This window comes from Coturnix japonica, chromosome 1, assembly GCF_001577835.2.
Source record: "Coturnix japonica isolate 7356 chromosome 1, Coturnix japonica 2.1, whole genome shotgun sequence".
Taxonomy (NCBI): domain Eukaryota; kingdom Metazoa; phylum Chordata; class Aves; order Galliformes; family Phasianidae; genus Coturnix; species Coturnix japonica.
In genome coordinates this window covers 125,514,755-125,529,898 of record NC_029516.1, presented here as the reverse complement: position 1 = coordinate 125,529,898, position 15,144 = coordinate 125,514,755, and the positions used below count along the sequence as shown (strand labels likewise).

At 46.1% G+C, this 15,144-nt stretch overlaps 1 protein-coding gene across 4 annotated transcripts in view; it reads right to left on the bottom strand.

Annotated features, from left to right (window-relative positions):
- ARHGEF7 (Rho guanine nucleotide exchange factor 7) overlaps window positions 1-15,144 on the bottom strand; it is a 104,355-nt gene that overhangs the window by 82,781 nt on the left and 6,430 nt on the right. For 2 of the 4 annotated variants that reach the window (XM_032442004.1, XM_032442005.1), the window contains exon 2: window positions 13,288-13,374. In XM_032442004.1, coding sequence (XP_032297895.1) covers window positions 13,288-13,374 — 87 coding nt within the window. Of the gene's footprint in view, window positions 1-13,287; window positions 13,375-13,446; window positions 13,575-15,144 lie in introns of those variants that run through there. The other 2 variants (XM_032442007.1, XM_032442006.1) reach the window with 2 other exon arrangements.

Genomic DNA, 15,144 nt, shown 5'->3' with positions numbered 1-15,144 from the left:
TTACCCAGGTTGGAAAAGACCTTGAAGATCATCAAGTCCAACCGCAGCCTAATCATAGTACCTTAACTCTTAAAAACCCTACACTAAATCATATCCCTGAGTACCACATCCAAACGGCTCTTAAACACAACCAGGGATGGCGATTCAACCACCTCCCTGGGGAGCATATTCCAGTACTTAACTACCCTTTCTGTGAAGAAGTGTTTCCTAACATCCAACTTAAACTTGTCCTGGCGCAACTTGAGGCCATTTCCCCTCGTCCTGTCACTTGTCAGTAGTGAGAAGAGACCTGCCCCACTCTCACTGTAAGAACCTTTCGGGTACTGGAAGAGAGCAATAAGGTCTCCCCTCAGCCTCCTTTCCGCAGACTAAACAGCCCCACCTTCCTTAGCCTCTCCTCATAGGGCTGATTCTCCAAGCCCTTCACAAGCCTCGTTGCCCTACATAACACCTTAGTAACTTTCAACACAATGGTGTCTCCTTCCCAGTGCTATCCTGCTGCTTGTTGGCCAGAGAACTCAAAGCCAAACTTTTCCACCTCAGAAAGTAGGTGAGCAGCTGCCCTCTCTGCAAGTTGCTTGAGCAGAAAGTACTTCAACAATCAAAACAGCCAGCTCATCAACTCCAAAGGCTGCATCTGCTTCCAGAAATCCCCTTGGAGAGACTTGTTTTCAAAAAACCAGGAAAACAAAGGAGAGGAGTTTCATGTTACAAAAGGGGGGATTTCACATCCTTGTTAACAGGCAGGGAGAGCACCTGAAGCTTCCTCTTTCGGACTACAAAGCTTCTATATTCTACAACAGCTTTGAGATGTACAAAGAAGGGGAAAAAAAAAAAAAACTTAGTATTAAAATCATGATTATTTCCAACAAACCTCAGTGCACTTCAACTCAAGCATCACCACAAATACCTGATGGTAGACATGACCGCAAAGGTACAATTATTCCACATGGGCAGTTTTATCTAACGAAACTGCTGGAATTCAGCTAGCAGCAAGGCTGCTCTCTGATGAGACCTGCATTAACTACTATCAAGAACAAACCCAGACTTCAGGGCAATTACAGGCAGCAATTAGGTGAAATTCAGTCTGGTTCCACAACTCTCGGTAGTGAAGCAAAAACACAAAGATCCTATTTGAAATGCTGAGCACTGTGGTACCAGTGCACTACCAGATGTCTGACAGGCCTCACTGCAAATCAGCAACCTTTCTGCCATCAGCATATTTTGGTTAATTTGCTGCAACACGTACTTTTTATACTTTAACAAATTCATACGGCTGATTTGGGCCAATTCTATGTTGCTGAAGCACAGATTCTTACATCATGAGTCTGACTTAAGGCCAGCGTAGCCTCTGTACAAGACAAGTTTCATCTTCAAGTCATGTGCTCCACATAAGGGTATAAAATCCTGCCACAAATACACAAGTGAAAAGTCAAGGCCAGCAGCCCCAGCAATACTAACACTTCCCAGTATTTAAGTATTCCCTCAGGATCAAAAAAACCACATCATTTTGATCAGCTCAAGACCCTCTGGCTTCATTTTATTTCTCTTTAAACTGGTCTATACACACACACTGAAAGGACTGAGCCTGTTAAGAGATTGACAGAGGCAGCTGAAAGAGATGGAAAGAGCACCTTGCTCTTAGAAAAAGATGATTCCATCCCAGAGACCTGGAAAGATAGGAATAAGACAGCTGATGCTAGGCTAACAATGACAGGAAAAAGGAAACAGCACGGTAAACCACTAGTGAGAACATGCGGAACGGAAGATCAGGACTGTAAGCCCTCAGACAAGTGGGACAACAAAGCCAACAAGAAAGGGAGAATGGAAAAGTTGAAACAGAAACAGCTGTCAAGAGCTTAATGTATAAACCAAGTCATGTCATCCCTCTGCTTCAGTAGCTCAGCAGCTGAGCCTGTGTGCATCTCTTCCAGCCCAGCACACAGAAGAAACATGAGCTTTCCAACTGAAACTAGGACAGTTTCCTACAGAAAGCCAAGCAAGGACATACGATCACAAAGCACATACAGAGGTATGCCAAACCTAAAAGCCTCTCTTCAGTTTTCTCAACATCTCAATAGCATTCATCATGATGTTAGATTTGAGGGAAGCCTGGCATGCAAAAATTGTGTTACAGGCCTCAGATGAAGATGTATGTAAAGATGAAGAAGCAGCCACCCCACCTTCCTTAAAGCTTAAACCATCTTTTTTCTTTTCTTTTAAGCATCTGTGCAAAATAAGCCCCAACTAAATGCTCCAGTGCAAGACTGGATGAATTGTGATAAATATTCCCGCTCACCTCTGTACCAAAGAGGATTTCCTGAGATCACAGATAGCCCTAAAAGGCACACCTACGTTTTCTTCCTCAGTTGCTGACAGCAGCTATAAATAAAACTGCAATCGTTCATTTAATTCTGAAAGACAAACTGACATTTGAAAATGGGATACTTCTCCTAGCAAGTAGTAATAACAAAAACTTAAATCATAAACTATATTAACAAGCAAGTACAGGCAGGAAAGAAACAAACAAGCTGACAGGCATCAGCAAATCCAGAGAACCCTCTAAGCTAGCTAATGAACTTAGGCCATAAATATTACCTAGATGTGGTCCATTCGACTATCAGTAGTTTACAATATCAAAGTCAGCTAATTACAACAATGTTGTATCTTAACAATGAAGAATTGCTCTATCAGTTTCACTGTCAAGTACCAAAAATGCTTTAGCTGTATTTATATGTTCCCTTTTGCAAACTGTATGTGTGACAGAAGATGTAGTCCATGGCAAAGGGTACGAAAACGCATGCTCTTGTAATTTCCTTTGTACTCTTTTCACAAGCCTGTAGGGTGGATAGATTTACATGGCTTACTCTAAGGATGATTATATTAGTATAGATTAATATCCTGTTCCACACTTGTAGCGTAAGCACTTTCCTAAACGTTGGATATCAATCTCAAGGAAGAAGAAGTGGGATATTATTTCCTCTCCACACACTTTAAATGCTTTAACACGCAGAACAAAGAACCTGATGAAGTGACAGGAAGTGATGAACTACAACGTGATTCCTGCACTTAAACTGCTTTTAGACTGCACACAGCAATCAGTTACGATGAACATTTTCAAAGGCAACCTATGGAGCTAATAAACATACAGAACACGCAAGAAAAATGTTTCAACATGTTTTGCATGTAAAGCCACTTAAATACTTCTACCTCTGTTTATTATCTCTGCTGATCTAAATAAAACTGCTTCTAGGCACTGCCTGCTGACAGACTTTGAGAATTAGGAGCTCTCTTTTTCCCCTTGAACCTCATTTCTATTCATTACTTGAGAGAATACGTGAGAGCGTTGGAGGTAGGGGGCTGATGAATTTTCTTGCTTCATTGCCTCATATCAACTGAGTGAACTGACAGCATCTGAAGCGCAAACTGACCCCAGCTGCAAAGTTATACTTACTTTTGGTTGGGGTTGTTTCCCTGCTCTTCACAAAATAGCCCAATAATTCTTGTGCTGACACACTCAGTGAAGAAGAGGAATAAGCAACAGCAGTGTCTTAGGCTGGCAGCCCCCAGTACTTTTGGTGCTATTTATCACGCAGCTAAGCCATGCCAAAAGCCCACTGCTGCCAAAAGAGGAGGCCCCAGTCCACTTCCTCCTCCGTTGTGTCCTTTATGCCAGTCACTGAGCCACTCCACTCTGGTTCAGTGGTGGGGGCAGTGGGGAAGGTAGTCATGAGGGAAGAAATTGGATCCACCAGAGACTGGCAGGAAAGCACCGAACAGTTAACAGTGAGCCGGGCAGTTCATCTAAAAATAAAGCAAAGGGTGTTTCTGCTCACACTTCACAAGAAATAAACATGAAGCATGGGATAAACACATCTAAACAAAGTAAAAATAGCACTCTGGCAATGCATGCTTGCTGCCAGAGTTGTAAGGAAAGTCAAACCGGTGGATGCCTGCCTGGCCAAGGGTGTTTCCATAGCAGCTTGCACTCATCTAAAGCAGGGTCCTGTCCTGGTGTGACACTCTCTTTCCCTCCAGCCTCCAATTACACAGACAGGGATTGCCCATCAACGGGATTACCAAAAATAGTTTATTTTGTTCGAAGATTACAGCAGGATTCCAAATTTCACCCAGACTAATGCTGAAATACACAGCCTTAACCCACGTCCCTAAACCCAGCACTCAGACCCCACATTGAGGCAACCAGGTTCACTGTATCAGCAGCTGGGGGCTTGGGGAAGCAGATTTTCTCTTGCTGGCAGTTTTGTTTCATTTCCTTTTTAGGGGGTGGGGAGGGAACAGGTTGGATTGATGTGGATTTACTCAGCCAGCTGGCTCCAGAAGGCATCTGGCACACACCAGAAGCAGCACAGGATGAAACAGACAAGCAGGGATGGTCCTGGAAAACAACAGGACAGACCTCCCATTGTGGCCACAGTGTCCTCTCAGATGGACAGATCACGGAGTTTCACCACTAGCAATGTCATACTAAACCAACAATAATCCCATTACCAAATATTTTAACTCTACTGCAATTGAGCTTCAGGTTTCTGTTTGCAAAGGACTGGCTGGTGTGCAGCCACAGGGAGGCACATGGAAGCCCTTCTGTACCATGCTCCATCACTGCCAGAGCAGGCAGCATGTTCAGCAGCATGCAGACAGCACGGGGATGCCTGCAGTCCCTGTCCTGGTGTTCTGTAGAGGAGGACTTGGTGCAAAAGAATAAAACAGAATGATGGCATTTTCATCCCAGAGACTAGAGTGCTATTCAGACAGATTTCAGTATGCTGAAGTCACCCCACAAAAAAGGAGCATTTAATTTCACTCCAGCACTGAAAACACCATTAAAGGAAAGATGTAACAATATCCCCCCTCACCCCTCCCATTCACTAATTCAGCAATCTACATAAGGGAGTCCAACCAGTTAAGCCCCCTTTCTGGAGAGATGGGAGGATTGGGAAAGAGAGTCAGCCTCATCAGAACTAGGGCATTGGCTTGTTTTGCAGCATCAAAACCTATTCCAGCCTGCAACAGGATCTACCGCTTTCACTGGTACTTGCAGCTAATGATCCCTTAAATTGATCACCCAAAGCAGCCTAGAGTGGGCAGAGGGAGAGGGCTTAACCAAACAAGAATTTCACTGGATATTTAACAAGTACCTGTGTAATAAAACTGTTAAGCACATCACTGCCAGGTCATCACTAACCACACCACTTGTTCTCTCTCTGATGACCACTGTAGTGCCTCCCTCCCAAAGGAAAATAAGTGAAGGGCCATAGAAATTAAGGGACGGGGGCGTAAAAATTTAAGTACATGAAAATCACTTAAAAACACCCAAAACTACCAGGCTAAGATCTGTCCCTCACAAATAGTACAGCAGCTAGTAATGCCTCCATTTGTTTGCTTGTTTCCCTCCCTGTTTTTCCCTTTATTTGAGCACCTGAGGCAGTTCCTTACTACGTTTTGCTTTGTAGGTCTGGCAAAGCAAGTAGCACTGAAGATTTATACCAGAGCAGGGGCTTGGCTCAGTTGTTGATGTTTTGTTTCTAAATCAGACACAAAAGCAACTTAATTGTTTCTAAATACTCCACTCAAAGAAACTCAGCCAACATAGCCAACGTGATGATGAAATAAAACAGTGGTCATACGCTACAGGAAAACACAAGTCAAAAGAAATTGGAAGGGCTGGTGCTTTGGTGGGGTTTCAGGGTTTTGGTGGTCTTTGTTGTTTGGGTTTGGGATTTTTTTTATGCATTGTTGTTATTTTTTTGTTTGTTTGTAACTCCAGCTACAGCTTACAGGGAAAGGATTTTCTATTAATCCTGATTAATATCATTCATTAGATATGAGCCTTCAGCCTAACCTCTTCAGGCAGCAATTGAGCATGAGAGCCCTTCACCCCCCACCCTCTGCTCACCCCACACAGCAGAGGTGTAAGAACGGCCTTCTCACTTCCCCAGGGGCACAGCAGCTCACCACAACGAACCAGGGCAATGACAGAAGGACAGCAGTCAGGCTGCTCACCCTTCCCACAGCAAAGGCTGGCATGTAGGGCAGAAACACCTGAAGAAACCACACAGACCATCCTTGCATAAGAAGGATTTCCTCACTTCGTTTTAAATCACCAGTCTCCTGCTTCATGCCCGGCCCACAAGATGGCACTGAGAGCAAGACTTCGCTCCCTCTTTCCCCCTCTCTCCCACATCGGGCTGCACCGCAGGCTCTGCAGCGATCCAGAAAAGACTGCCACCTACTGAAACATCGCCTCATCTTCCCACATCACTGACCCTCCAGACCTGACATCAGGGAGGTGAGGCTGGAGGAACGAGGACACGGCTGAAGGCACCTTGCTGTCAGTAAGATGAGGCCTGGTTATCAGCGCTACAGCTTGCTCCATATCTAGGATTTTTTCCATGTTTCCTGATATAAAGACCTAGGAAAAGCAATAACATCAGAAAAATGGTACTTCCCACAGACTAGTAGCTCTCAGTAACAGTGCCACGAGGTTGAAATGCCTACATTCAGTCAGTTACAGTGAAACAGAAGCCACAAGCAAAAATGTGTAAGGGCTACAACTATCTGGATAGTTAGCTCAACGCAGTAAGATTAATCTCCCAAAGGAAAGCCTGCTTTGGCAGGGGGGTTGGACTTGAAGATCTCTGGAGGTCCCTTCCAACCCCTACAATTCTGTGATTCTGTGAAAGGGGAAAATCATCACGTTCTAAGTATGCCATCTTTAGAGGAAGCAATCAAGGTACTTTCTCCTCTCACCAAGACAATCTTGTAAAATCAAGGCTGCAAAACCTCCTCTTCTCAGCAGGGCATACATCACCTTTCCCACACATGCCAAGAAATTTGCATGAGAGCAGAAGTCAGGAATAGCAGCAGTGCTGGAAGCATTTAAGAAATTACATCAAGTCATAAGATGACCTAGATTTGATATTTCATCACTGTCACACACAAGAATCAACATAAAAGTTCCCAAATAGAAATCAGAGAAATACTACGCTGAAACCAGCAAACAAAAGCAACAGCCTATTTCATGGAGCCAGACTTTCTTCTGTTTAGTCCTCAAGTAATCTTCAAAGCAACCGTTCTGCTGGAATTGTTCTTCAGCTCTTCTTCAGCCTGGAGGAGCAGAGGGGCAGCGCTGAGCTCTGCTCTGTGTGACAGCAACAGGGCCCGAGGGAACGGCATGGAGCTGTCAGAGGAGGGGCAGCTGGGGGTGGAGGAAAGGGGCTGCACTACAGGGTGGTGGGGCATGGAAAGGGATGCACAGGGCTGCGGGCACAGCCCCAAGTGCCAGCGTTCACAGGACAAGATGACACTGCTCTCAGACACAGGGTTTGGATGCTGGGTAGTCCTGCACAGAGGTAGGAGTAGGACTCCATTATTCTTGCAGGTCCTTTTCAACTCAGAATCTTCTATGGTAAAACTTTCCTCTGGTTGTATCCTGTTTTTGATAGGAAAGTTTCCCAGGCTCCTGCAAAGACTAACCAATGCCGCTTGCTATATATTATAGAATGCGCTACAGATGTAACTATTTTTAGGTAGCTTGAGTCCAACAATACACCTTAAAGGCACATAATGCTATGTAACAAGCTGCTGGTATTCAAGTTTTCTTCACACAGAATCTACCATCTATAACACGCAGGGAGGACAAAAGATCTGTGTCACACACAGGCTTGGGAAATATCTGACACCTAATAGCAAGGTGATTGTGTTCAGTCCCTCCTGTCACCACGCCTGCTAGAGCTCATCTCCTCCATCCAGGAGCTGCCTTCACACACATTCTCACACCTTGTTCAGAATTAAACAGAAGAGAAGCCCTTCCTCTTCCTGCAGGGCAAGCAGATTAGCCCCTCCTTGCTGAAATTCACAGCAAAGAGCTGGAAGGCAGGGGAGGGTTAAAGAAATCAGAGCAAGAACTCCTCCAGCAAGCCAGGAGAAGAGCACAAGCCAGCAAACTACCTTTGCATTCTCTTAACTCCTTTTTTCCTTGGGCACCCTGATGCTCTTTGCAAAAGCCTCCCTTCCTCTGGCTCTCTCTACCAACCCATTTTTCCTGATTCTCCTAGCTTTCATGCTTCTTTTATCAGGAAAAAGCACTGAAGCCCCTTTGTGAAAACTACTATCTGCATTCAAGCACAAGAGTGCACTGCTGAAGTCTGCTGTGCATTCTAGATTAACTGCGCAATATACTTTCTGTTTTAATTACTGCGCAAGGGGTTATTCAGATCTTCAAACTAAAATGAACCGCACAACTGAAGTAGTTACACAGAAGCCTCTCCAGAGCCACAGAGCAACTCATTCAAGCTGTTGCAAAACAGCTCTGAGCAGATACATACTAGATAACAGTTACAGCAAAGAAGCACAGAGTGTGCCCCTCCCCAACTCCCCCTGTATGCAGTGACAACTAAAACGTACTAGATGTATTTTGGCATGCCAGACACCCCTCAAAACTTTGCTTTACAGCTTCCCTGCACAAACAGATCACAGAATCACAGAATTATAGGGGTTGGAAGGGACCTCTAGAGATCATGGAGTCCAACCCCCCTGCCAAAGCAGGTTCCCTACACCACGTCACACAGGTAGGCGTCCAGCCGGGTCCTGAATATCTCCAGAGAAGGAGACTCCACCACCTCCCTGGGCAGCCGAAGATCTTCCAATGTTGACTTGCAGAATACCTTTCAAAGGCCACAAAGGCAGCAGGACTGTAGCCATCATTTTCTTAGGAAATACACAATGCTTGGAGAGAAAAAGCAGCATCACTTTATAGATGAACTGCTGTGGTTGTGGAAGGGGTGGGGCACGGAAGAAGAGACAAAGGCACATAATCCTGCTCCCAAAAAATGAGCTGGTCTAACAGAACAACACCGACACCCTTTGCAAACTTCTCCCCACAGCCACATCTGCATATCCTTATATAATTTATAGCTCTCAAGATTTCATTCCCCAAATTTGCATGCAGCATTCGGAGCCCTGAGGGCAAATCCTTGAACGAGAGATTTGCTAATGAACAAACAGAGAATCTTAAGATTTCATGGCATCGCCGAGTTTGCTTCATCTCTTCTTTAGTTATTTCACTGAAGAAGTAAAGCCCTGATTTGGGCTTTTGGCATTGCATCCTCTGTAATAAACTGACTATCACGAATGCCAGAAGTAAGGAGGTTTCTTGACAGGTAGGAAAAAGGTTCTTAAGTCCACGGCTCACCCGTACTTTCTATTAGCCTGCTGTCATCTCTTCTATCACAGTAGCAGTCAGAGATACAAAGTATTTTTGAGCTCAAGATACACTTGGCAAGATACTACTCTGGGAATTTGATAAAGTAGGACTTTATTCCTTTGATAAAGTAGGTGGTGTTCACAGGATACATCAAGTGTTCAGTCCTCTAAACAATGAGCATTATAATGCAGTTTTATTTTCCTCTTAAGATATTACTTACTATTATCCTACATTTAATTGCCCCCTAAATAAACTCCTTCACTGTTGACGCTGACAAAGTTCTTCAGAGCTTCTTTTTGGCCCCACAGACTGTTACACATCTCTGGTCAAAGAGGAATTAAGGAAATTAAGATTCCATAGGGAAAAAAGAACAGCATTGGAGTAACTCAATGCAGGGACAAGACAACCAGCACAAACTCATGAGGGCTCAGGAAGGAACAAACACTCTACGACCATCACTTCTTCATTTCTGCACTTCTTCATATCTGCAGTAAGTTGCATGTCAAGTATATCTACCTAATAATCCTCTTCTAGAACAGAGTCCACCATGAACAACCACTATATTGCAGGCCTTTTCTGGGAACCTATTTAGACAAAGAGCTCATTCTTCCTAACAGGGAACGTCTTCAAGCATCTTTTCACACAAAGATGAAACTGTGTGGAAAAACAACCCTTAAAGCAAAATTGGTAGGAACAATCTATAGCAAACTGTCTCTCTACCTAAGGAAACTGCACACTACGTTATGAACTTGCAAAGCAGACAGCTGTTCCTACAGTCTGTTCCATCTACATTTGTCAAACGCAGTGAGGCTTCAAAGCTTCAAACCATTTGACACTACAATTATTCTAAGCAACAACTAACACCTTCCAGAAGGGAAGAATAATATAGAGTTGAAAATTCAGTCCTTCAACTCTAGTTGAGATCTCAGGAACATTTTTTTTTTGTTAACGGGTCTTAACATTTTTTTTAATCTATACATGATGTATCAGTATTTTAAGAAGCATCAAGAAAACACTTGTAGAACAATCTTAAGGTCATTAATTGAAACTATTTCTGCTTTACCAACTCAGATTTCAACTTACAAAGGCTTACTGCAAGCCCCACATTAAGCACTCATTTTGTTTTGGAACACTTACGCATTGTAGAATCATAGAATCACCAAGGTTGGAGAAGACCTAAAAGATCATCCAGTCCAACCGTTCACCTATTACCAATAGCTCCCACTAAACCATGTCCCTCAACACAACATCCAGACTTTCCTTGAACACCCCCAGGGTGGGTGACTCCACCATCATCAAATACTGCAGAAGGAGGAAATGGATCCATTGGGTTCCCCTGAGGAGCAGGGATCCTTCTCATTAGAATCTGAACTACGCTTTCTGAATATCTTATCTAACGGTTTAAACATATTGGGGAAAGGAAGAATGTAAGGATAACTTTCAGACATCAGAATATTCCCAAACCAACAAAGACTCTCACCTCTGCCCTCATCTTTACAGCACAGAGAGCAAATCCTCCAACAAACAGAAACCATAGAGGAACATATCTAAAAGCAACCATCCACGGAGGCACATCTTTCTGTTACCCACGGCAGTTCATCAAGTTCTCAGGCACACATCTAAGTTCCAAAGCTAGAACCACACAGTATGAAAAGCAAAGTGTTCTAACAACTTTGTTAAACCACAGCTCTATTTGATTCAAGATTAATCTCAGACTTAGGAACAAGAAGAGACTGTGCAGTGCTCAATCTAGGCTAAGCAAACCAGTGCTATGTTCTTACCACGCTCCAAAAATCAAAGAGAGAAACCACCCGATCTGATTACAGACAACTCAATACCAGTCTAAGTCAATTCCATATAAAGCCATACAAAACTGCAGGTAGAATACTCACGTTACAAAAATCACCATATTCGTGCACAGAAGGTGGCATGGCCCCGCTCCAATCTAGAGTTTCCTGTTGCCTGCACTATTCAAACATTTATTCTATTTAAAGATCACAATCGCATCCACAGGTTTGTCAAATATTTATACTCACCATTCGCTCATTAGATAATCTGCTCTCCCCCGAAAAATCTATGCCACTGTTTTTGGAGACTCTTTTCACTCAATGCAAAAACAGAAGGCGGTCTTCAAAGCACGCAGCCACCCTCTTTCCAAACCCAACCACAAGTAAGGAAGCATTGTATCAGTGCCGCACAGAGAAGCTGTGGCACCTCCCCAGTTCCCACAGCAAGTGAGGCAGAGATCCACGAGGGCTGACTCACACCTTATTACAGCAGAGAGGAGAAAGAGCCCAGGGTTAGCAGGCGGCTGAGGGGCCCCTGCCAGATACTCACTTGTTGAATCTGGGCTGCCCTTCCTCTCATCTCTGGCCACAGCCAGGGGGTTGGAAAAATTAATGAGAAAACAACAGGGACCGGACAACCTCCAAGCATAACCAAAGATCCTGAGAGAAACACAGAAGGCTCCGTAAGCTGAAGCATTTGTGCCCCTTCCTGCCAGGCTCTCACCTCTCCTGGTAGCTTGGGATAATTCCTGTTCCAACATGCTGGGCTGGAAGCTGCTGCAGCCAAGTGCCTCCACGTAAGAAAAGAGTTTCCGGCAACCTTGCTGAGAAGCCCCTGAAGCCATGCTAACAATTTGGTTACGCTCACGAATATTCAAGCTCCGAGCATAAGACAAAAACTATCTTTTTTTAAAGCCACCGTTCTTCACTTTCTTACTGCTCTGAGCAAAAGAGCTGACAAAAGCTTTCTGCAAACTGCAACTGGAAAAGCTCCAAGCTCAGTGAGAGACCTACCAAAGGAATGAATACAAAGAGATGGGATACTCACTGTGGTTTTTTCCCCACCTTTCGCTTTCATATTTGCAACTTATTTCTGAATTGAGACTTTAAGTCTCTCACCTCACCAACTCCCTCTAGCTCACCTATCTCCACTACTTGTATCTGAGGTCAGTTCTCACACAGGGAGGTTATAAACATGGAAAACTTAACAAGGCCATAAAATAAGAAACAAATGGGAAGTCAACAATCGCAAGAGAATACCAAACAGTACAGACAATGCAAAGCTCACCCCAAAGCCTGGTTTCTGAATCCCACAGAAACTGTTCTTTTCTCCCAGCAAATTTCCCTTGCAGAGGGAAGGCAGCTAGAACAAGTAAGTCTTATTTCACAAGGAACAGCACAGTAAAAACTGTTTTTTAATCTTCTCCCAGGACAGAACATAGGATTAAGTGCAAGTCGTGCACCACTAATTTCAGTAATGATAGCTCACTGTGCAGAGCCTCAGGAAAGCACAGTCTGCTTATAATGATATTCTGCCCCATGGTATTATAAGGCAGGACCAGAGGCACTGCAAGAACCTGAGAACTCGTTAAGGCAACACGGAGCTAATTCATGTTCAGAAGCACCAGAAACCATCTTTCCTACCCCCAAAAAAAGCCTCTAAGAACAGAGATCGCAGTGCCTCTCCCTTTCCAATGCGGAGAAGTTGGGAAGTGCTTTGGATTACATCAGTTCCCTCTCCCACACACCCATCAAGGAAGCCGAGGCAGCAGCACGTCCCTCTCACAGCTAAATATAAAAGGAACGTGGGACTCGCTAATGTGCAACCCTGCGAACACATGTTTGGGAAATATGGCAGTTCTCTGCGTTTTTATGTAACCCGAAGGATGCTCGGGAGAAAATGCATCAACCATTTTCCTTCATTAGGCTTCATTTCCACATGCCGACCCTAGTGATGTGCAAACCGAGCGGTGCAGCCGCTCAGCCCCCGCTGCAGGAGAGGGGCAGAGCCGCACCGGCACCACCGCGCTGCCGCACGCCGAGCAGCACTAAGGGCACGGCGCAGCCCGGCTCCTCCAGCAGCCTTACACACAGCCCCCATAGCCGGGAGCCGAGCCGAAGCGCAGCGCTGCCCCCGACCCCGCAGCCCCCCGGCCCGCAGCGCGGCGAGGGAGGGGCGGCCGCCACCATCTTGTCGGCACAAAGGCGGCAGCGCCGCTCGCCCCGGGCACCGAGCCGGGCTACCCCGGTCCCCAGCCCCGCCGCCCCACTCACCTCCAGGCGCAGCGAGGCACCGCAGCCCCGCAGGAACTCGCGGATGTTGCTCAGGCACTCGCCCTCCGTGCGCGGCTCCGGGTACACCTGGAAGAGAAGAGGCGGCGGCTCAGCGCGGACACGGCCCCGCGGGGCGCGGCCCGGCCCCCGCTCCCTCACCTCCCGCTCCCTCCGCTCCTGCCTGGGAAGGGGTTGAACCGGGAAGTAAACACGGAGAGCAGGAAATGGCGTGCGAGGGCGGAGGGCGCAGCGCGCAGCCCGGCTGCCGCGGCCACGGCGGCTCAGCGCGGAACGGGAGCGGGAACGGGGGGGGCGGAGCGCGGGCGCTGCCTGGCACCGGGCCGCTCTGAGGGAGGAATCCTGGGCGGGTTTTAGAAACAACTGAGAGAAGAGCCTGGGGAAGAGCTCGGTGGGAAATGTGCCGGTACCCAGCTAATAATCCACCGTCTGAAGGGCCCAACTAGCGATGTTTGGCCGTGGTTCCATAGTCAGCCGCAGCCCCTTCCTACCTCGGGAAATGGGAACCCCACAGGAAAGCCGCGGCTGGACCTCAGTAACCTGCCCGAGAAGCCATGTGCACGCTGGGCACAGCTCGGCCTCTACCCAGAATCTTTACATGCTTAGCTCACCTGATTGCACACACAAGCACTGATTTACCACCCCATCCTCCCCCCCAAAAAAAGAAAAATTCGATCGATTTTCTTCTGTTTTCTAAATGCAGAAGTCCACCAAACAAACTATTGCTCAAACCAAGAGGTAAACAGACCTCCAGCCCTGGGCACATCCTTCTGTGTGAGCTGGAAAGCTGAACAGAGAAGCACTCTGGAAGCCACTCGGCTCTGTGCCCTTTGCCTGCACGTTACTCGAGAGATGAAGGTTTGCTGCACACATGCTGATGGAAACCCACATGCATAATGTCCACCTCCACAGCACATGGAGCTCAGCACGAGGCTGAGTCCAAACATCAAGCTGCGACCAAAGCAAGGCCATCCTGCTGCAACACAAATGGAAGAAGTCCCCCTTTTTTCAAGCAGACACGCACACAAACACATCAATCGGTGCTACGGTAAAGTGCCATGGGTTGAGAATAACCCCTTGACTACACAAGAAGATAAAGGCAGTGCCAATGGAGGCATACAACAGCTTGAGGAGGAATAGCAGTGCCTTCCAAAAGCATACAAGTGGCAATGGACTCTATACATATGAATATATGAAGCCCCAGTGATTGAATTAGGATCATACTCCAGAATTACTTAGCTTAAGAGACTGCATGTACGTAAAGGCAATGAAAAGGAGAGTTACATGTTTCCCTACCCAGTACTTGTTTCCTCCCCTGGCTGCCACAGACCCGCGCTGTCAGTTCATTAGCAGGGGCTGCCCTCTTATTACAAGCCCAGAGCACCCGTAGCACAAAGGGGCCTCGGTGTTGAATTGGAACCTTTACGCACAACAGTCATACAAATAAAAAGGAATATACGTAATTAGAAAAGACAGGACTTCCAGAGGGACCTGACAGATTCTTAATTAAGGATCGGAGCTCCACAGTGGAATTCAGAGAAACAAGGGAAGGTAATGCACAGAGCAGGAGCAACAGCCTACACCACTTCTGTGTGGCTCACGGACAGGCTCTGATAGAAGCTGAATCTCTCAGGGGATAGAAATCGGGGATAGCTCAGCAAAGACACGTCCACAATGTACCACAACTGCAAAGAAGTGGACTACATTTTTCTGCCATCCAGAAAAGGCAGAGATCAGTGTGGGATACAAATGGATGGCACCCAGCTAGAATTACATCTGTTTTGATCAGGTTGCCCAAGGAGGCTGTGGATGCCCCATCCCTGGAGGCATTCAAGGCCA